General features: G+C 46.9%; 2 protein-coding genes across 6 annotated transcripts in view; one reads left to right on the plus strand and one right to left on the minus strand.

Moving 5' to 3' along the window:
* Ttf1 (transcription termination factor 1) overlaps window positions 1–14,520 on the minus strand; it is a 31,629-nt gene extending 17,109 nt beyond the window's left edge. For 3 of the 4 annotated variants that reach the window (XM_077797166.1, XM_026395506.2, XM_026395507.2), the window contains exons 1-7: window positions 14,484–14,520; window positions 9,400–10,425; window positions 7,740–7,966; window positions 6,131–6,316; window positions 5,071–5,149; window positions 2,329–2,459; window positions 332–566 (exon numbers count right to left, since the gene is read on the minus strand). In XM_077797166.1, the coding sequence (XP_077653292.1) occupies window positions 332–566; window positions 2,329–2,459; window positions 5,071–5,149; window positions 6,131–6,316; window positions 7,740–7,966; window positions 9,400–10,418 (1,877 nt within the window). In that variant the 5' untranslated portion in view covers window positions 10,419–10,425; window positions 14,484–14,520. The remainder of the gene's footprint in view (window positions 1–331; window positions 567–2,328; window positions 2,460–5,070; window positions 5,150–6,130; window positions 6,317–7,739; window positions 7,967–9,399; window positions 10,426–14,483) is intronic. The other variant, XM_026395508.2, reaches the window with a different exon arrangement.
* A 3,935-nt stretch (window positions 14,521–18,455) lies between these two features.
* The window catches only part of Cfap77 (cilia and flagella associated protein 77), a 118,586-nt gene continuing 113,847 nt past the window's right edge, over window positions 18,456–23,194 (plus strand). Inside the window, exon 1 of one of the 2 annotated variants that reach the window (XM_077798155.1) lies at window positions 18,456–18,693. In XM_077798155.1, coding sequence (XP_077654281.1) covers window positions 18,456–18,693 — 238 coding nt within the window. The remainder of the gene's footprint in view (window positions 18,694–23,194) is intronic. The other variant, XM_026395595.2, reaches the window with a different exon arrangement.

Genomic DNA, 23,194 nt, shown 5'->3' on the forward strand with positions numbered 1-23,194 from the left:
TCTAGTTTTATAAACGAAATAAAGTCAGAGTCAAAAATCAGAAGTCCATTTCATTATTAAAAAGGCTTAAGTTCTGGGTAAAGAAGCCATTTGTTCCAGCATGGAACACTCCTCAAGCCAGCAGCTTGCACCTATCTTTGAGTCAGGGCAAATCAGGTGCTCATTTAATTCAGATGTTGACACTGGAGCAGTTGGGGCAGTGGGCTGCAGAAGTTCACTTCTGACCTGTGAGTGTCCATGGACGTTCTTAGCAGCGTCACCTCTCCGCCCTAAACCAGTGAGCAACGCAGGAGAGTCTTGTTGAAGTTTGTATTAGAAGTTGTAAACTTACCACTTACTTTTGCACTGCATCCAATTTCTGGTTTCCACTTTAGCTTCCACTTCCACCCAGGATATGCCCTTGTAGAGTTTTTCCCGGACGATTGACAGGCGACCTTCAGGATTCTCTTGGAGCTGTGAATCCATCTCTTCCATCTCCTGGGGAGACATTTTCTTTAAAATCACCTCTTCAACAGCCTTGATGAGCCTCTGTGTTTCCGTCTTATTCCAAGCACCGTGATTTCTTTCTGTAGACATAAAAGGATGGCCTTATAGCTGCTAATCTACGTGCTTTCAAAAACAACCCGAAACATGAAAAAGTCAGGCACTTGTCAGAAGATAATGGACATCAAATTACAAACATAAAACCATCAAATTGGGGCTGGGGTTGTGGCTCAGTGGTAGAGCACTTGCCTAGAATGTGGGAGGCACTGGGTTCAATTCTCAGCACCACATAGTAAATAAATGAAATAAAGGCCTATCAGCAACTAAGAAAGTATTTTAAAAAAATCAAATTACATGCCAATATTTTTTTAGAGTTTTAGTTGTAATTGGACACAATACCTTTATTTATTTATTTTTATGTGGTACTGAGGAACGAACCCAGGGCCCCCACACGTGCTAGGCAAGCGCTCTACCTGAGGCACTCTACCACTGAGCCACAATCCCAGCCCAAATTACATGCCAATTTAAATAAAATTATTAAGCTTTAGTATTTGGCCATGATTCTTTTCCAGAACCAAAGCCAGAAATTATTAAACAGACGTCCCAGGCTGCTAGTGTAGCTCAGTGGTACAGAACTTGCAGTGTGCATATAAGGCCCTGGGTTCTGCCCCAGTGCTGGAAAAAAAGTCCGTTCTTTAAACAACGATTTCATTCAACTTCAATGAAGTTGTTCTTTCTGTTTCCAAGAGCAACGTCTACTACGCGACACTGTGAGGCTCCCAAGCATGTGCCAGGAAAGAGTCCAACGACTCCCTTGTCATGCACACACCTCCCTCCTCAGCTCCTCTTGTGATATTGGTGGTCACTGTGATGCCCACCCAGCACTTGACAAGAGGTCCCAGAGTCGCCCTAAGGCCATCCTCCTGTGCAGATGTCAAGAAGCATCAGAGGAGCTTATTCCCTGTGGATAGGCAGGTGTCAGAGCATTAGAGTTAGCATCAGCCCACAGCCTACACAGGGCTTCATTTTGGCTCCCACAGTGTTACCCCCTCCTGCTCCACAATAATAATTTGGATAAATATTTGGAAATAAAGAGATTTCCAAAGGGAGAAAAAAAGATACTTAGAATTCACAAAAAATTTTTTTTTGGTACCGGGGACTGAACTCAGGGAAACCCAACCACTGAGCCACATCCCCAGCCCTATTTTGTATTTTATTTAGAGACAGAGTCTCACTGAGTTGCTTAGCGCCTCACCATTGCTGAGGCTGGCTTTGAACTTGTGATCCTCCTGCCTCAGCCTCCTGAGCTGCTGGGACTACGGGCGTGGCCACCGCGCCTGGCCCAAAATATTTTTAAAATTCCAGATTTTTGCTTTTCTTCTTGGAAACTGAAAGGACTGGCTGCATCACACTACTTGAGTGGCCAGAACACGGACTCTGTGTTCAATACACCCCACCCGAGGCCCGCTTTCTCAGAGCAATCTGGGACGTTTTAACGGGAAGAACATAACTAAAGGAACTTTCTCTAAATGAAGAGTAAAACTGACAGGAGACACCAGTGCTTTTCCTCCCTGCCAACAGGCCACCAAGAGCGCGCTTCCCTCCCACAGGCTCCTCCACCCAGCTCCCCATCCAGCCTCTGTGACAGTAATATTCTCACTAAACTTAGATGTAGTCAAAACCAGTGTAGTAAAGGTAGCACAGGTTCACTGAATGCATACAAAAGTGAAATGAATGAGCAGAGAAAATGACCCTAAAATAAAGAGTGCTCTCAGAGGCCAGCCAGCAGCAACCTCTGGGGGCTGGCTCAGTTGTGGCTCCTTCACCGTGAGGTGAGTCACTTACGACTGCTGATCTGGGAGAACTTCAGGGCAACCGAGAGGCTGCTTCGGGCCACCATGGCTCCAATCTTTTTCCAGTCGTTCCCGTGGAGGGAATGGTATGCCTTCAACTTCTCCGTATCTCCTTGGCTATACCTGAGAGAAGAAGAATGTTCCTAAAAATGGTAATCACTGCAGCATGCTGCCAGCATGGGAAGAGCCAAATGCAGGGCGCCAGAAGCCCGCATCCAGGCCTGACGATCCCCGCTCCCAACCCTGCATCTCAGGATCTCAGCAGAGCAAATAACTTCTCGGTCCATTTTCACCTCCCAGCCTCTGTACCTGTGGTGGAGGCAGTCCGCTGACCCACAAAGGTGCCCCTCAGAGAGGGCTGCCCTGCTCCCCTCCCCAGCTCTGGTCATGACCTGCAATTACACATCACGGGCTCTCGCTTGCTGGTGTGGCTTCCTCTAGACCATGGCTGCCTGATAGAAATATGTTAGCCTCACAGGGATTCACTTTCATGGAGTATTAATGAAATTAATTGAAGAATACATTCTCTTTAACCCCATGAAGAATGCTATCATTTCATTATGTAATTCGTATCAAAAAACACTGAGCTGTTTTACATTCTTCCCTTCATATCGGGCCTCCCAAAGCCAGTGTTTCCTTGACTCTTGCAGCACACCACAATTTGGACCCACTAGGTTTCAAGTGTCCAACAGCCACCCAAGGCTGGTGGTCATGTTGTGGATGGCCCAGCTCTGGAATGGAAGTTCTACAAGAACAAGGACCCTGCTGGTCATGTCCTCTATGGTATCCACAATGCCTGAGAAACAACAGATATTCAGTAAACATGTAGCCAATGGCTGAACACAAATATGTATCTTTTTAAAGATTTAAAATGCACCAACCCCACGAAAAAAACAATTACCAAAAAAAGCACTATAAAAATTAAAAATACATTGAGATTGAAATACCTTAAATATTTTAAGTGAAATAAAGCAATCATTCTAATAGACTAAGATTCCTATCCCTCAGTATGGGTAGAGGAACCCAGGTTATGTTACTGCTTAGGCAAACAAAAGAAGTTCTAGGAAAATACTAATTCCTGATAATAGCAATCCAGAACTCCTTCAGCACAATAACATCCTAAGGCTTTCAGAAAGTCATTGTCAATGCAGACCACTGGGACTCTACAGGGACTCTACACTCTTCATTATTAAGAATAATGGTGGGGCTGGGGTTGCGCCTTGCACGCGAAGGGCCCTGGGTTAGATCCTCAGCGTCAGGTAAAAATAAATAAACAAAAATAGAGGTACTGTGTCCAACTACAACTAAAAAAAAAAATATTAAAAAAAAAAAAAAAAGAAGAAGAATGGTGTACTGGGTGTGGTGATGCACACCTGTAAGCCCGGTGGCTCAGGAGGTTGAGGCAAGAGGATCAGTAGTTCAAAGCCAGCCTCAGCAAAAGCGAGGTACTAAGCAACTCAGTGAGACCCTGTTTCTAAATAAAATACAAGATAGGACTGGGGATGTGGCTTTGTGGTCAAGGGCACCAGAGTTCAATCCCCAGTACACACACAAAAAAAGAATAATGGTATAAAACAAAACCTCCTAGTACTTCCCCCTCAAGGAAGTCAAGGTCTTCCTGAGATAAAACAGCAACTTAAAGATGCTTGCATCAACAGCACAAGGGAACTAGGGAGGATAAGTGTACAACAGGGAAAGAGATGTGCTGACTTTGAACACCTCAGCCTAAATTCTAAGCCTAAAGCCTTGGTCTTTGACTTCCTGGTTCCTTTCAGTGAGGAACCCTTCAGTTAAAGAAATACTCAAAGGTAGTGACCACCCCAACACAAATCATGTGGCACAAACAAATTAACTTCTTAAATCATTACAATAATAAGAGTATTACTATTCCAAAGTTTATTCTCGCACTTATGTTGCAAGCAAAAACAGGTTACCCTTGCTGCCACCACAGACTTGCCAAAGGAATGCTTTTAAGTGCCATTTAAGACACCGTCTTCAGTGAATTTTCCTGAAGCTCTACTCACACTGTCTAATCTTGGGGTTTGGGAAAAGGGTAGGGTGGGTCTGCGTGTGGAAACTTTCCTCACCAAAAGTTGAGAGTAAGAACCACATTAAGCGCTCTATGTAGAAACCCCAGGATTGCATGTAAATGATCTAATGTTCATTTTTTTTTTTAAAGAGAAAGAGAGAGAGAGAGAGAGAGAGAAAGAGAGAGAATTTTTTTAATATTTATTTTTTAGTTTCGGCGGACATAACATCTTTGTATGTGGTGCTGAGGATCGAACCTGGGCTGCACGCATGCCAGGCGAGCGCGCTACCGCTTGAGCCACATCCCCAGCCCTCTAATGTTCATTTTTACTTCCACCTTCAAATCCAAAGAATTGTGCTAAAAGGCAGGCTGGTGCATCATGTGGGGAGCGCTGAAGTCCACAGGCAATTATGACACAGAGGAGAGAGCAGGGGTGGCGTGAGAGAGGAAGGGCTTGTTGAGTGCTAAACCAAACATAAAGGAATGCCGAGATTCAGGCAAAGGTTACAAAAGGGTTATTAAAGAGGTGGAAACTTAAAGGACCTTGAAGACAAATTGAAAAATATCCAATCCAGTTTCATGTGTAAAGTTCCTCGTGACTTTTGTTTTCCATCTAGTGCTAAGGATATTTGACTTATAATGTCAGCAAAGAACTTTTTCTCTAGAGAAAAAAAGTTCTGGCTTGAATTAAGACATTTTTCTTACCTGCCTTTGTAATTATTGACGTCAAACATCTTCTTTGCTCGATAGTATACGAGTTTCCAGGGCCGAGCAATGCCCTTACCTACAGTCAGAAGAAACAAGAGTCAGAGGGGCCTGAAAAGGCTGGAGTGAAATAGTCACAACTGCAGCAGGGACCCAGGACAGCCTCCCTCTGTAGATGCACTAACTATCCTCAGCCCCGTGCTGGTCCTGCAGAGCTGGCCTGGGGAGCAGACGCCTGCCATCATTGCTGCCCTGGAGAGCTTTGCAAACTGGATGCTAAAGCACTGGAGACTCCAGATTCTGGTCTAATCATTCACGGAAAAGACCCATAGAAGGCAAAGTATTTTTAACATCATTTGAATTAAAAAGAGAAACACCCTAAGGCAGGGGACACACATCAACAGTTCTCCATAAGATGAAACTACATTTTTCTCACTTTCCCTCTCTAGAAGACATGACCCCGACCCTCCAGACAGATTTTCTTCCCTTGGCTCCTTTACTGCATGGCCTCCTAACCTCCCACAGCATCCTGAAGGAGGGCCCCAGCCCCAAGCACACCGCCCACCTCTAGAACTGCAGGAGACCAAGGTGCATGCAGGCATGGGCTTTGGGCTTTGTGCAGCACATGCAGAGTAACGAGAATGGGACAAGACACCAAAAGCCACAAATATTGCCAAGTAGGAAAGACCAAAAGTGATCACTTTTTTTTTTTGATACTATAGATTGAACCCAGAGGCACTTTACCACAGAGCTACATCCCTAGCCCTTTTTATTTTGAGACAGGGTCTCACTAAATTGCTTATGGACTAAGTTGCTGAGGAAGGTCTCGAACTTATGATCCTCCTGCCTCAGCCTCCAGGGTTGTTGGGATTACAGGCATCTGCCACCTTTCCTGGTTTCACTTTATTTTTCACAAAATTCATAAAAGCACTGCAGCTGGGAGACATGGACACGTTCCAAATCCCCAAAAGTTCTGACTGGCAGTAAGAATGCTATTCACCACAGGAGCAGGCAGGAGATGGGAAAACTGGAGGGTCAGGGTAAGCACTTCTGAACTCACCAATGTGCACCCTAAACGCATGCTTTCTTTTCAATTCAGTAATGGCAGACTTCTCCTCTGGGTATCTGTCTGTGTATAGCAGCTTGTCTGCATTTTCAATTCCTGTCAGAGACAGAAATTCTTGCACATTTTTCTCTATCTGCTTATTTTCCTTTGCAGAAAATTTGCCAAACCTAATAGCAATACCTAGGATTGAGGAGGGGAAAGGGAGAGAGAGTAGGTTTTGTCAGTAAGAACAAAAGCAAACCCATGGCTCTTAGAGCACCAGGCCCACCTGTGAGGAGCAGCTGGGCTGGTGCCCTTGCCCTTCATCCCAGACCCCACCTTCAGAACCCCTCCCTTCCTTCAGATTTTCCCCAAGGTCCTCCCTGCTCATCCCAGTCAACTTTCCTACTTCATCAATCTTCTAAAAATAACATATATTCATTAAAAATCCAGATAGCATTAAGTGAAAAGTTTAAAAAAGTCCCTTCCCTCCCCACATGGAGGGTGGTGCTCTGCCTAGGCCGGCAGGAAAGTGTCAGAGGTGTCCAGTGCATGCACTCTGGGGAAGGGCAGCAGGCACCACACCCTCTTCCTGTTCACCAAGCAAAGCACGCATTGACTGCTACATAGTATATTTGTCTTTCTTTCTTTTCTTCCTTTTTTATGTCTGGAAATCCAAAGATTATCTTTTTGTTCTCAAATTTATTCTAAAAATACTTTTCTTTGGTACCAGGGATTGAACCCAGGGGCACTCCAACACTGAGCCATATCCCCACCCTTTATATTTTGAGACCCGGTCTCACTAAATTGCTTAGGGCCTTGCTAAGTTGCTGAGGCTGGCTTTGAGATTGCAATCCTTCTGCCTCAGCCTCCCAAGTCACTGGGATTAAGGTGTGTATAATTGCACTCAGTCTAAGAATACTTTTTATGAAATACGTAACTCAAAAAATTTCAAGATGGGGCTGGGGTTGTGGCTCAGTGGTACAGCGCTCGCCTCACACGTGACAGACCCTGGGTTCGATCCTCAGCACCACATATGTCCATGTATAACTAAAAAAATATTTTAAAAAAATTTTAAGATAATGTCAATAAAAAGGATCAAAATCAATAAAAAGGATCCTTAGAAACTACTCTATAAATGGTGTGCACATGTAGTTTGTCTATTTCTACGTCTCTTCAAACTGATAAACCTGTTTTACTTTCTTCACTGATCAGTGCTATTGGGCCTCCCCTGGTAGACATGCAGGAAATGGTGCTCATTTGCAGAACACAGCCTACACCAAGCACTGAACCAAGGAGAGCAGGTTCTGCCTGCTGGAGTCCATGCCCACCACAACCAGCTCATCCTCAAATTACCATTTTAGGGAAAGAAATTACACCTCATCTCAGTTGAATTAAGCTGCCAATATTTTAATTAATTGTTAACTCCCTTGTGTCCTCCACCAGAAGTGGGGCAAGGAGGAAAACGCAGGCCCTTCATTTCAACATTCCACGGCTCAGAAAGCAACTCTGGGAGGAGAGAGCCCAAGGGGCTAAAGGATGTTTTTTCTGTGAATCTGTCAACCTGAATCACTCACAACACCGCCCAGGAAAATCCAACCTCCACTAGGGGCCACAACCTCACCCTGAGCTTTAAATTCTTTAAACCGTCCCAAGTCGTCACGGTACATCCGCTTGATGGTAGTGGCAGCCCTGTCCTTTATGTCAGGAATGAACTCCTGGAGCTGCCTCACGGCGGAATCCAAGTCCACATCTGAGTCACCAGACTCTCTCTGCTCTTCAGATAAACGTCTTGCAGTGGAATCCCCAGGCAATGCCAAGCCATGCTCTTCCTCAACTGCAGGGTTTAACCTAAGAGGGAAACCGGGTTAAACACTGACTATCGCTTGCCCTGACGGCCAGTCAACTGCTTTCCTAAATGACCCTCAGTCTACCAGAGTTCAAATTAGACAAGACCTTGGAGTTGATTCAGCTCATGATTCTCAAAGTAACTTGATTTACATGGATATGTGTCCAAGGTGGCCTAGGAAGTAATGTGAAGCCCTAATTCTACCAAATACTGTTTATACTACAATTTCTCATCTTTTTTTGATTTTAGATATTAACTCTCATCAGCAAAACCCTCTTTTATTTCCACTAAGAATCAGAATTGAAAAAACAGTTCTTCCAGACCCTCCCAACGAGCTGAGCTTTATAACACGATGTTATCAAACGGTTAGGTCAGTGTTCCGGGTTGGCATAGTCAGAGTTGTTTTTACTCCAGATAGTTAGGGCATCATTTTCTCCTCTGATTTATTTTCTATATAGGTACCCTAAGTCCTCCCCAAACTCTCTGCAAGGCATCCCCATCTGCCAGAGGGAAGGGAGAACAGCTTCCAGAAACTCACAACTGAGGTGAGCTAAGAGCCACACTCCGGCACACTCCTGCCTTGCAATCAGTGGTCTGGAAACTGATCTGGGTATCAGTTTGGGAAAAGGGTAGGGTGGGTCTGTGTGGAAACTTTCCTCACACCAGGACAGAGGACACGAGTGGGCCCATGACTCTCATCAACGCCACCTGACATGCCCTCCTCATAACTTTCATGAGGATATATTTTAAGCCAGAACAGGCGTGAGAAAGTCACTGAGTTAAAATGGGGAGAAAATAGGTCCTGAGGGACTATGAGATAAAGTGGTCTTTAAAACACCTCTTTAGGGCTGGGGATGTGGCTCAAGTGGTAGCGCGCTCGCCTGGCATGCGTGCGGCCCGGGTTTGATCCTCAGCACCACATACCAACAAAGATGTTGTGTCCGCCGAGAACTAAAAAATAAATATTAAAAATTCTCTCTCTCTCTCTCTCTCTCCTTAAAAAAAAAAAAATAAATAAAAAGTAAAACACCTCTTTATCTTCATCCATCATATAGCATACTTAAATGGTATTTACATAAATAATGGTTCCACTAAATTAACGTGTAGTGACAATATTAAACCAAGATTTTTTTTTTTGGCTGTTCTATAGAATGTGAAGTATAACATATCAAATCCTTCTTCCTTTTTATGGATGCATTTTGGGATCTTAAATATCTTTAAATTATAGAGTTTTAGGATTCAAAATAGCTCTTACTGAAATCTAGTTTAATTGCTTTACTTTAGACATGAAGATATTAAGCCACCTGCCAAGTGTGCTCAACTAAATATGTGCATTATTCTGCATGTGAAAGCGCCTGTGACACCTGCCACTTACTGCCCTGTGCTGAAGGAAGAGGCCTCACGCACACAGCACAAGGCAGCCACTCTCACCTACCTCTGCGCCTCTGGCACCTGCTTCTCCCCCTGCGCGGCCTGGGCTCTCCCCTCTAGGGACCGGACTGTCACCCTTTCTTCCATCATGGTGCTTTCGCCCTCTGGTGAACCAGAGCGCGTGTTCCCAGAGTTTTCACCCAGTGCTGAAGAACCATCAGACTCCACAGGGCTTTCTGCGGAGACGTGCCTCCTCCTCTTGGCCTTCTTCACAGCACTAGACCTTCTCACCCTCTTTAGTGTGTCACTGCCTTCTCCAGCCTCTGCTTCAATGGTCACCTGAGGTTCTTCGGAGGGATGGTGAGCTAGATCCCCAGGCCCCGCTGAGGCTTCCCATTCCTGCACGCTGGACCTTTTCCTCTTTTTTTTCTTAGACTTCTTTTTACCAGTGGACACTGGTGGTTCTGAGATTTCCCCTTCAAGGCTCAGAGAAAACAAGGGTGGCTGCGCCCGTGACTCCGGCTGGGGCAGGACAATGCTCCCTTGAGGGCCCTGGGGTGCTGCGACTCCCCCCGGCTGGCTCCGACTCTTTCTCCCCCTGGCTCCGCTCCACGGCTCCTCTGGCCCACCTTTAGGAGACTCAGTGGCTGCGTGCTCACCCACCACACACCCTTCTGCTGAGTTTTGCTCTCTGCTGATATCTACATAGACGACATCCACGTCTCTCCCCAAGTTCTTGGGCGTGTTCTCAATGTTTTCTTTATCCACGAGGACATAAGCAACCCCTGTTTCTGGGTCTACCCCCAGAGCACTCTTTCTCCTCTTTTTCTTCTTCTTGTTTGTAGAAGTAGCCTTTTCAGTCTGATCACAGATTTCTGGTTTTTTCAAAGGAGAAGAAATTAGAAGCTGGAAATCTTTTTTCTTCTTACTCTTAGTTATTTGAAGCTGGTCACCTTCCAGAGAGGAGATTCTGAAACTTTCATGGGCATGTTTCTGGGGTCTTTCCTTATATGCAAAGTACTTTTTGTTCTTCTTGTCAAAAACTGGAGTATGAATCTCAAATCTGTTTGACTCTCCTTCCATTTTATTCCTACAGGGAAATGTGACAACAACTTTTATTTAATTTTTAAATGTATCTGCATTTTATTTTATTTTGGTACTAGGGATTTAACCCAGGGGTACTTTACTGCTGCAATCCGCACACTCAGGTCCCTGCCCCTCACAGTCTCATCTCTGACCTGTCCAGCTGTGCTCCTGCCACATATGCCTTGTTATGGTCCTTTAAATATGCCCTTGGGTCTCCTGGGTGACCTCTGCTGACTCCCACTCTCTGGCCTCCTGCCATCCCCCACAGCACAGCTTTAAGGTCACTTCTTCAACAAAGTTTTTGTTGCCCTCTGGGGCTTGGCCCACTCACCAAATGGTATCTTTCACAAAAAAACTGTGCTTCTCTTTGGTAGCATTTAGCCTAGTTGTAATTTTAGTGTCCAACAAAGAGTGAAAATCCTGCAACGTCTGGAATAAATTTGCATAAGGCTGTAAGGGTAATACGAATACATAAAGCACACACATTTTAGAATTTAAATATAGTAAGAAACTTATCTTACCAAAGAGAATGGTTAAAAAATAAAAATTTGTAAATGTCACATACTTCTTGCTCTATGTTGGTTCTAAGTTCACAATTTTAGATTTTATTTGTTTTTGACTAGGTAATTCATTTATGTGGTTCATAAATCAAAAGAATCTCCTTGCATTCCCCCTCCTGAGCACCCAAGTATTCTGATCTGCAGCCACTGCTGTCACTAAACGACAGACCCTCATGGCCTCAAGCCTGAAGGCTGTGTGTTTTCTGCAGAAGGCACGTAATTTATCTTGGGGAATAAATGGCAGCTGAGAGAACAGGGCTGCTGAAAGAAAAGGATATGAAAGAAGAAAGAACATCTGCACTTAACACTTCAAGGCAAGTCCCTTGGCCCCTGGACCTTATCTCCCATGCAAGCACTGCTGTGGTGTGAACTGATAAATACAATCAATAAGAGTAAGTTATAGGTTATAGATTAACAAAGAATATAGATTATAAGATTTTGATAAGTGAGATAATTATAAAGCAAGAACTGTCATAGGCAGGCTTAAGACTCCATTTTGCTGCCTTCTAAAAAAAACTATTATAAGAGCCATTTCTGAGAAACTGAAATGAAAACTGTTTTCTTATAAAAATTGTCTTTCCGTACTTTGTACCCCACAAATTGTACCCTACTCAGGATGCAGCAGTGGTTGTGGTGTGCTACATCCTGGATTTGAATGCCCTTGTGGGTCTACATGACTTTGAAGTAGATTCTCACCCTGCCAACTCCTGCCCAAATTCAGGATGTGACTGTCTAGCACTTGCTTGAACCCAGGACTGTGGTCAACTGAACTGCAAAGCTAATGCTTTTTTTTAGCTTCCGTTTATCACTTGCTTGCTGACTGGAAAACTCCAGTCCTGCCTACAGCCCATAGATCCCACTTATTGTTTTAATTTCTGTAATTGGCTAGCTTACATGGCGATAAGCAAGCCACTGAGTTGTGATTTTGTCCTTATATTCTTCTTGGATGGACCAGGAAGCTGCTGTCCTCTCACAGAACTTTTTTAGTCTCTATGCTGGGTGACAGTCCCTGGCCAGGTAAATAAAGATCTCTTTTGATTTGAATTCGGACTTAAGAGTGCTTTCTGAAGCGGCTCCTCCCCTAACAGCCCCTAGAGGTCTGGTGGCCTCCTCCCAGTTGTCAAGCAAGCTGGGAACCACCCTGCAGAAAGACAAGAGGTTTATGACCTCTCTGAGGACTCAGCTATAGCAAAAATGAGTACTGTGTTGACTCGCTACTCAGATAGGGTCTAGCAGGTTTTGTCTTATGCACCTGTATAGCCCCAGCATCTAGCAGAGTACCTGGCTCTTGGGAGGAGCTCAATGAATGTCTTTTTTTTTGGTAAGGGAAATTGAACCCTGGGGGCCTTAACTACTGAGGCTTTTTAATTTTTACTTAGAGACAAGTCTCATTAAGTTGCTTAGGGCCTAAGTTGCTGAGGCTGGCTTTGAACTCCTCAGCCTCCTGAGCCACCAGCCACCACGCCCACCTGGCTCAATGAATGTCTTCTAGAATAAATCAGTGCCTTCTCTTTGGCTGCCCTTAACCTGCTCAGAATGGCTGAAGGAAAAAACCTCACAACTAGACAGAAGGGAACCGCTGCAAATAGTTGGTTCCTGTCTACAGATGGGACTTGAACACTGCCCAGAAATCCAACTGTTTCTCTACATCTATGTGCCCTAGAGGGTAGCTAGTAGCCACATGAGGCTTCTGAGCTCTTGAAATGTGGCCAGGCCAAACTGCACTTATTGTAAAATACAAGTTGCATTTCAAGATTCAGAACAAGAAGGTAAAATATCTCATTAATAATTTTTATATGGGCTGGGGATGTGGCTCAAGTGGTAGTGGGCTCACCTGGCATGCGTGCGGCCCAGGTTCGATCCTCAGCACCACATACAAAGATGTTTTGTCCGCCAAAAACTAAAAAATAAATATTAAAAAAAAAATTCTCTCTCTCTCCCTTTAAAAAAAAATAATTTTTATATGCTGACTTAATATTGAGATCAGAATTTGGGTATTGGGTTAGGTGAAATACACTCCTAATTCTACTTGTTGCTTTGATAACTTTTAATGTGTTTACTAGCAAATTATCAACGACATACATGGCTTGTATTGTACTACTTTGGATAGCCTTGCTCCAGGCACTTCATTCACTCTTTTTTTTTTTTTTATTTTTTTTAGTTGTAGATGGACACAATACCTTTATTTTATTGTTTTTTTTTTTTAAGTTTTATGTGGTGCCGGAGGATTGAACCCAGTGCCTCACCCATGCTAGGCAAACACTCTACCCGAGCCACAATCCCAGCCCCTCTTTACACTGTTCTTGAAATATTTCAAAGTTCCTTCACTTCAACAAAGTTTTAAATGCCATTCTTCTCTCTCACTTGCAGCAGACAAACTTGCCTCCAACTTCACACTCATACAATTTAGAAAAGAAATACTTCACCCTCCAAACCCAACATCCCTGCTTCCTCCTCTCCCCTTCTCTTGCTGCAACAAAGCATCCCTTCTCCTGACAAAGGCCATTTCCAGCCATGTGTACGCTGGATCCCAACCCTCTTCTGCCTTCTCAGAATCATAATCTTGCCCGTGAACACACCCACTACAGGAAGGAGATGCCTGCTGAGGATGTGGAAAGTGAATACCTCCCAAATCAACAAGTGAATCCTAATGTGCCATCAGGAAGCCCTGGGACCCCCTACCAGAGCACCTGAAATGTAAATCTTGACAAGTCCCTTTAAAACCTCCCTGTCCCTCTGGATCTGGAGAGTCACAACCTCTGGGACAGGAGTCCCAGGTGTTTCTCCTTTGCTAGCAAAGCAATAAACTTTCTTTTTCCTTTTTCTCAAAACCGTGTCCTCATTATTAAATTGCCATTGGGGACAGGGATCAAGCTTTCAGTTACAAGGATGACCTTTCAAATATATAGTCATTACCTGCTAAAAACTTTTTACGGCTCCACGACCACAAGGCTCTAGGATTGGTCCTGATCCGCCCGGTCGGCCCAGCAATCCACCTCTCACCTGGGCTAGGTGTCGGACGCCGCCGTCCCTCAGTTCCCACAACACACCATGCTCCGACTCCTCCCGGGGCCGGCAAAGACCGCTCTTCCTCCGCGCCGCCCTCCTCCCTACAACTGGGCCAGGCACGGAGGCCCCTTTCTCCAGCGTCCCGGGCCCCTAGGTGCACCCGGCTTCCCCGCGCACAACCCGCGACCCTCAGGCGGGCCTGGTCCCCTCGCTCGCGAACGGCTCCCCCGGGCTCGAAACTCATCCGACCAACGGGGCCAACGGCTCCCCCCGCGAGCACGCGCCGTTCGCAGTCCCCGCCACCCCCGGGCAGCGAGGTGAGGCGGACTTCGGGCCTCCCACGCCGTCCGCCTCAGTTCCGGGTAGCGAGGCCAGGAGTAAGCGACGCCGGCCACCCTGCGCCCCCGCGCGTCCCAGGATAACGGGGTCATCATGGTCGCCAGCTGGCGCTCGGCCACCAGGACCCCGCCAACTCCCATGCCCTCCAACCTACCCCTCAGGACCGTCGCAGCCAGCCTTCTGACCCGGAAGTGCTGCCGCCGCGCAAGCGGAAGTAGTCTTACGTCGCCTTCCGGTCCTCTCGGCGTCGCGCTGCCATAGTAACTCGGCTCCGCCCGAAATGGCGCATGCGTAGTTGCCTGCCCGCGTGTTTTCTTAGGGGAAGAGGTCGAGTAAAAGGTGCGACAAAGTGGAAACCAACCAACAAACAAAACTGGTTGACCATCAGAATTGTAAAGATTATGATTATGATTATGATTATGATTAAAGCTGGGGATGTAGCTCAGTGGTAGAGGTCTTGCCTAGCACAAGTTCCATCTCCAGCACCACAATCAGGTCATCAAACGTTTAACCTTTTCGCATAGTGAACATAGCCATCTAGGCAACAAATTTTTCATTTAATTTCATAACAGCCCTTCTGTTGGAGGTATCTTCATTAGGTAATACTGTGTTAGTCCCATCCTGCGAATAAGAAAACTGAGGCTTTTGGTAACTTGTCCAACATGCCCTTCCTGGCCTAGAATTCCAACTTGTGCTCTTTCCATTACCACACCATCCTGCCTGTGTGAGCGGGCGAAGCACCTTTGATTGCAAAGTGCAGAGCTGTATGTCTGTGCAAGTCACAACACAGGCTGGAGAGCCAGGAGTGTGCATGTGCCCACGCTGCCACACAGGGCGGCTCCAGGCCTGGGTGAGCAGTCGGAAATCTGTCTATTCTGCTCAGCTAGTGCGTTGACCGTGCACTATTGGTGTGTAAGGCCTCGAAGGTCAGATTGATTGTCAGTGCATCCAGCCCTCCAGTGAACCCAGAGCCTTGGATAAGTGGATGTTAACATGTTTAACGAAGATGCAAATGATGGATGAATGAATGCACAAAAGGAAATACTGGGAGATTAGAGATCAACAGGCTACTGGGTCCAGAAACACTGCATCAATCACCTGGGTAGCTTTATAAAAATGCAGATTCCCAACTTTACATTATGAACTGCATATTAGATGTAATAACATGGCATGACATTAAAATCCTTGGACATGATAAGAATATTATAGTGATGCACAAATGCCGCAGTCTGGCTGGGCACAAATCACTAGCCACTGAAGCAGGAACAAACTTTATTTCTGAGCTCCACCAGCATGCTCCACACACGCTCCTGGGAACCCCTCCTGAACGCCACTCGGCTGGTCCAGGAACCAGCAGCAAGAAATATCCTCCGGAAATCCGTCCTCCTGCACTTCCCCAACCAATGGGAACTCTCCGGGAATCCCCGGGAATCCCCACGAGAACTGCAAAGTTGCAGCCAAGGCGGATAGTAGTGCCTCGCCTGTCAATCAATACTATTGGCAAAATGCCAGGGGCCATTCCGACTCAGCTGTGGCTCTCAGCACACAAAAATGTCCTAGATACATGATGAAATATTTAGGGTCGGGCTGGGGATTTGGCTCAAGCGGTAGCGCGCTCGCCTGGCATGTGTGCGGCCCAGGTTCGAGCCTCAGCACCACATACCAACAAAGATGTTGTGTCCCCCGAGAACTAAAAAATAAATGTTAAAAATTCTCTCTCTCCTCTCTCTCTCTCTCTGTCTCTCTCTCTCTCCCCTCTCTCACTCTCTCTTTAAAAAAAAAAATAAAGAAATATTCAGGGTCAAAGATATTATCGTTTGAGATATTTTCAAATATATCAGTTGTGTGCACATACGTGCTTATGCACACGTACTCTCAAATGTAAAAGCAAACATGGCAAGCTCAAGGATCAATGAAACTTGGTGAAGTCTATATGGTTTACGATTGTAGCCTTCTTTCAATTTCTCTGTAGATTGGAACTTTTTCAAAATAAAGTTTGGGTGGATTAAAATGCAGGGTGTCAGGAACTGCTTCCAGATAATCTCATTCAGTGAGTCTGGATTGAGTCTTGTGGAACTGAGTTTTTCTTTCTGTTTTATTGTAGTGGGATTGAACTCAGTCGTCACTTTATCACTGAGCTCCATCCCCAGCCGTTTTTATTTATTTTTTATTGTTGAGATAGGGCCTCGCTAAGTTGCTGAGGCTGGCCTCCAACTTTAGATCCTCCTATCTCAGCCTCTGGAGTCGCTAGGATGACAGGTGTACACCACCTTGTCCAGTGAATCTGAGTTTTTCAATCTCTCCCCATTCTATTGCACAAAGTTGGATACCAGTGATCTAATCCAACTTTAGATTCTCCTTCCCGCCCATTTCCCAGAAGAAAAACTGGGGATCCAACAGGGGTAGTGCCTGGGGATGCCCTTATGGGTTAGCAGCAGCTTCATTCAGCCTTGGTATGTGGATTTCTTTTTCACCGTGAAGGTGTTGAAAGACCCTAGCCCAGTTAGCCCAGTTACCTAAGGCCAAGATATGAAATCAAGATACCGGGCTTGTCATAAACAGGCTCAGGCGCCAGATGTGCTTTCCACATAACCGGTTGAGAAAGGACAGAGCACCCGCATCCTGAGGCATGAATGAATAAACAGGAACAGATAAGCAGGAACAGAAAGAATAGAATGCAGACCTGTGGTTTTTGGAATGCAGACCTGTACCCCCTAGGTGGCCTATATGCTAGATTTAAACAAACCAATAAGAAACCTGTTGCTTCCCGCGCGCGAAACCTGTCCCAAACCCTATAAAAATCTCTGTATCCCCAAGCCCGGTGTGCCAGTTCACCAAAGCTCTGGCTGAGGTTCTGCTGGACACCCGCAGGGGCCTGTGTCCCAATAAACCTAAACCTCTTGCTTTTGCAGCCAGTGTTTCATGTGATTCTCCTTGGACAGGGAAACGGGGGTCTTTCAAAAACGGGGTGTCTTTCAGTGTTACTGCTGTTTACCGGTGACAAGTTCTTGCTTCCCCAATGCTGAAGTATAACAGCAGAGAAGCACACCGAAGCAAGTTTAGAGTGGAAAGTAGAAGCTTTATTAAAGGTTAAATTTATAAGACTTCTCCCTGAGGAAGAAGGGGACCCAAGAGGTAGAATCCATGGAAGGAGGAGGTCTTCCCTCTTTTATAGCTAAGGTCTACTTTCAGCTTTACCGCCTTCCTGTCGCCTTCCTGTCCTTGGTTCTGTTATCTTGCAGTGATGGATTGTAGGTGGGAAGGCCCAAAGGGTTGGGGACAGGTGGGCCGAAGGAGTCATCTGGGCAGGAAGGGTTTTTGGATTAGCACCTCCTTGTTTGTTGGGAGCTGCTTCATTAACATTTCCTTGGGAAACAACAACAACAACAACAACAACAACAACAACATTTCCTTGGGATGGACTCTGGGCCTTGGGGACATTTTCAATTCCCCCAAGCGCTGCTCTGGTTTCCTATACTGTAATGGCCTCCATTTTTGATTTTACTCGATATTAGACCGATTTATCTAACTACACTAACTTCCTATGTTAAATCTGGCTTCAAACTCGGGTGTATGCTGCAGCTCAAGGCACAGGCTGGGAGGACACCATGAGTGGGGTCGGTGGATGGAAAGAAGGTAACTTTGACCAGGAAGTCAAGTATAAATGGCCCTCTAGAATCCTATGTCTTTGGCACACTCAATCGTGATTCTTGGATTTCTCTGATGTTTTAAGAAAACCCTAAAAGGTCCATCTTGCTGGCCGCTAATAGTTTCAGGAAAGAGCTAGCGTAGGCTCGGGAGCTGTTGGCGTCCCGTCGCCAAGGAGACGGGACTGTTCCATGCCTCCTCAAGGGGTGGCCTTGGTCTCCTTTCCTCCCGGATCCGCAGCACCGAGTCCCAGACACACTCCGAGGAACCAGCGGTGCTTACATACGTTCCCGAGGCTCCTTGCACCGAGAGGGCGCCGCGAGGTGCGCACGGCCGGCTCCGGAGGTGGCCCGCATCCAGCGCCCACCCCGGGGTTTTAGTGGTGCGGCCCGAAGCGAGCTGGGACCTCAGACGTGGGAACGAGCCAGGCATCCAGCCCTTGGGGAGACTCCGGGGCGACTCCACGGCGACCCCCAGGATGCCAGAGGCCGGGGATTCCCGCCAGGACCTCAAGCGATGGAAAAAGAAGAAGCAGCAGGTGCATCGCACTGTCAGCCAGATCTGCCCGCCCCCTCGGCGGCCCCTGACGGTGGCTGACATCCGCCCAGGCATGGAGAACGAGAGGCTGGGGGTCGTGCGGGACTCCATGTTTCAGAACCCGCTCATCGTCAAGGTGAGCCACCCACAGTCAAGGGTTTCCAGCCATCAAGTCCTGGGTTCGAGGGCAGCACTGGGGACTCCAGCTCTGGTCCAGACAGACCAGGACCTCTGCAGGGTCAAAGGCAGGTCGCGTCTCCTCTCTGAGCCTCAGTTTTCTCATCCTCAAAGTGGGGTGATAACGACACACCTGAACGGGAACGGCTGGGAAGACGGAATGGGGTAATCCCAGCAGGACCCTTGCCCAGCGCGACGTTGGCTGCTGTGGTTTCCCCAGCAGCTGGCCGGTGACCCCGCAGGACGTTCATTACCACCTGTCAGCCCCCCAGCCCCCAGTGAAGGCGGCCTTTTGCTTTCCTCCGTGCGCCTGGGCTACTTCTGTGCAGCAGGTGCTGTGTGTCTCTCCTGGACAGAACGCGTCCCAAGTTAATTTCCCTCTTTCTTACACTTACTTTACCCAAATCACAACCTCAAGAGAAAAAGCGCGCATCTCCCACCTCAGAGGCCCCGCGGGCACTCGCAGGGCGTGGCGTTTTTAGTTAGACTATCTAGCCTTTTACTTACTGCCCGTTTCTGGGCACGTTCGTGTCTTTTCCTGCCTGCTGGGAACCCGCACGCCGTGGTGGCACTGCCACACCTCCCTCCCTCCCTGCCACAAGAAAAGTCAGGTTGAAGTTTGGTGGTCGAGGAGCCAGCCATGGAGCAAATTGACTTTGCGCCACTGGAGGGCAGTGTGCTTTTAAAAATGCCTGGTTTCCCAGGCGCGTGGGAAGGGCGCTGGCGGGAACCGTGGGCTCCGCAACGGGGATTTAGACGACCGCCCAGCGCCGGTTAGAGCGCGGAGGGTTTTGTTGCCGGGGGTGTTTTTTGCTGTTTTCGTGAAGGGAATGTAGGCTTTCCAGAAGATGCGCCATTATCCGTGATGAGCTCTGCTCCTTCACAGGTTGAAGTATAACATTAGAGAAGCACGCCGACCATATAAAACAGGGTTTGTTCAATAAGGGGTAACACAGGCTACTCCTGGGAGGAAGAAGGGGGCCAGAGGTGTGTCCTGTATCCCCAGAAGCGAGGGTGTTCTGCCTTTTTCTATGTCCCAGGCCTCCTTTGTTCTTCTGCTGTCTTCCCCTTGGCTCTCTCCTTCAGGCACTGTGAGTAGGCCCAGGAGATGCTGGGTGGATGGCCAAAAGGTGAGAAGCCACGGGCGGGGGGCGAGTGGGAGTGATCTGGGCAGGAAGGGGAGTAATTAACCACTCCCTGTAGGGAGGGACAGTCCTGAGACTGGTTACCTTAGCAACAGGTTGGAGCTAGGGCAGGTTACCTTGATCAGGGTGGATGGAGGAAGGGCTCTGAAGGAATTAACATTTCAATTCCCCCATTCTCTGGATCTGACCCTGCCTGTCTGCCTGTCCAATTCTGGCTTCATTGACACTGCAGAATTAACAGAGTTGGCTGGCTGGGGAAACACAGACTCTTTCCTCCCATATTCCCTGAGATATGTTCCTGCAGAGGGTGTACACTGCAGGGAAGCGGCAGCAGCGCCTTTCCAACTAGTAGCCCCCACCCCCAGTGGAACAGGGCCCTTCACTTACTTCAAGGTGAGAAGAGGCACTCTCAGCAGACAGAGGGGTGAGTTGGGTCCACCGTTCTGGGATTGAGGAGAGAATGGAGCCCACAGCCCCTGCAATAGCTCCTCTGATGTCATTCCAGTGTGACCAGTGGCCCAACTCCTTCCTGAATGCACAACGAAGGGCACTATAGTCATCCATCCCAAGCAACGAGTACTTTTGTGTGTATTCATACACACATTATATAGTGTACATATATAGTATGTGTATACACATGCACATACAGTTTACATGTATTGTACATACATGTATATATAGTGTAATATGCATGTGTATAATATGTATACAATATACATGATATAATGTAGTTAATATATGCACATATGTGTAAAACAATGTGTATAGATATATATATGTAAAATCCCCCATATGAAGTTCAATATTTGGCCTCTGGGTGGCAATAGCAGAACATCTTCCAGGAAGAATGGGCTCTGAACCCGAGTTTAGGATGAAAACGCAGAGTCCATCACCAATCTTTGACTGCGCCTCTGTCTTTAGGGCTGGCAGGACCGTCCTGGCCTTTGGGGACCATGCAGGAGCAGTAGGGGTCCCCCACCCAAGCTTTGGGGTGACTGACCCTGGGGTTCTCTTCTGCCAGGAGCCGCCAGGGGGCAGCCTTCCCTGGGACCATCCTTGGATTCTTCACCTTTCTGTCGCGGTCAAGTTGATATCCACATCACAAGACTCTCCACATCCCATAAGATCTAGCAAAACCTGAACTGGGGTTGGCGGCCTGGACGTGACTGTTCCTTCCAGACCTCCTTACAAAACAGCGCCCTGCAGTCCCCTCTGCCTGGCTTTGTGCTTTGGGTTCTGGCAGATCCTGGGTGGGCGGCTACTTCCACTGCCCCTCAGCCCCAGCATGATTTTTACTGCTTAAAACAGCATCCTGTACGTGAAAGAAAATTTGAATTATGAAACTTTGAGGGTTTGGACTTTTTTTTTTTAAAAAAGGGAGAAATTGGAAATGTTTAAGGCTGTGGAGCCTTATGATATTGATGATGTTACTAAATTTTCTGTTGAGTTGGCTTGTGGATTCCTTCACTGAGGCCCACCCGGTGGTTCACTGGCCCAGAGTTTCAGGTCCTGTGCCTCCTCCTCAAGGGTGGCAGTGGTCAGGAGTGCCTCCCACCCATTTAGAGGATGACTGGAGCTGAGGCATATTTTGCTTTTGTCTAATCTGAGCCTGAAGCTGTGCATTTCTATTGAGGGAGGCTAGTGCCTTAGAAATAGTAATTCATCCCACCATATTGGAGGTTGTCGCTTGAATTGTTTTCTGCAGTGGGTGGAATCAGCATTGTTTTATTTAAAATGCAAAGACCCTGCCTGAACAAACCCAGCACTGGTATTTCCCACCCAACGAATTTACCAGGATGTGTGCACATCAGTTATTCAAGAACATGTCTGCAAGGTGCCACGGTAACCAAGTGAAAAGTGAGAATCCCAGACATCCAAGCAGGCGTTTTACCTTACAAATGCTCAACAACTAGCTGCCTCATTTAGAACAAGACGACTGGTTATTGAACGGGATTTAATTGCATCAAGATGATGTTTTATGTGGCCACAAAAGGACGTAGCTGTTCTCATTAGGATGGACCTCTCCTGCGCTGTGTAAAGTGATGTGCAGGCAGAAGTGTGCCTTCCAATGTGACTCCCTGGAAGAATAAAATTAAATAAAGAACCGAGCTTCTCCTTGCTTGATTCTCATTTCCCCAGAATCCTGTGACTCAACACAGAATCTGGCAACACTAGCCTTCAAGGCTCCCTCACAAAACCTGTCAGGGGCGCACCCTTCCTGCCGTCGGGACTCCGCTGATATCCTGTCAATACAATTATGGGGAGAGACTGCTTGGTTTGCTCCACTGACAGCCTGGAATCTTCTGTCGCCCTGGAGAGGGGCTGCTTACAGGGGTGGAATTTATCGAATCGAGCGTCCTTGGAAAGTGCAAACGATCGTGGCACCTGAGTTCTTCATAATTTATTACTGACTTTGTTTTTCCGTGGGGATTTATGTCACAAATAAGAAGTGCATGCATTTGTGAAATAGAGTTATAGAATCACACAGCATTTGGGGCTAGAAAGAAGCTTACACACAGCTAATCCAGCCTCTCTCTCTCTCTCTCTCTCTCTCTCTCTCTCTCTCTCTAGCATATTAAGGTCTGGTGAGGTGAAGAGACTCACCAGAGGAGCTGTTCTTACCTGGTAGGTAGAAATGACACGAGGCACAGGTCTCCTGACTTTAGATCCCAAGTTCTATTGGCCTTAACTGACGATTAATCAATCATCCTGCATAGCAGACAGTCAGAAACTGTCACAAATGAATCTGATTCCAATGTCATTTCACTCAACCTTCCTTCTCAAGTGAGCTCTACTGATTTCACGGGACTTGTTGCTAGCAAAGAGATATTTACTAAATGTTCACTAAATGCCCAATACCATCCTGAGCTCTTGGGAGTTTAGAACTCAGCCCTTGCCCACAAAGAGTTAACCATTTAATATTTAGCTGGGGAGATGTGACACACACACACACACACACACACACACACACACACACACACAAGCACACTCAAGACAGGCAATGTCCTGATTTACCCCCTGTGAACGCTACCCAGAAGGGTTCAGTTCTTGAACCCAGGGGGAGGCTACGCTGGCAGGACTTGGGAAGGCTTTATGAAGGAACAGATCTGGAGCTGGAACTTAAAAACCAGGTTCATATCAGGATGAAAGGCTGAGGAAAAACAAAAAACCCAGCTCTGGGGCCCATGGAGTCCAGCCCCTAGATCCAAAGTGTTAGTCAGCTTTGCCTCCAACTCAAGTCCAGTCTGTGAGAGTGGTGCCCCTGGTGGGATCCTTACCATTATCATCCCGAGGAAGCAATCATTCAGAGTGTTCGAATCAGACACTACAGAATCAGGCCACCACCCCATGCCCAGTG

This window comes from Urocitellus parryii, chromosome 4 (assembly GCF_045843805.1).
Source record: "Urocitellus parryii isolate mUroPar1 chromosome 4, mUroPar1.hap1, whole genome shotgun sequence".
Classification (NCBI taxonomy): domain Eukaryota; kingdom Metazoa; phylum Chordata; class Mammalia; order Rodentia; family Sciuridae; genus Urocitellus; species Urocitellus parryii.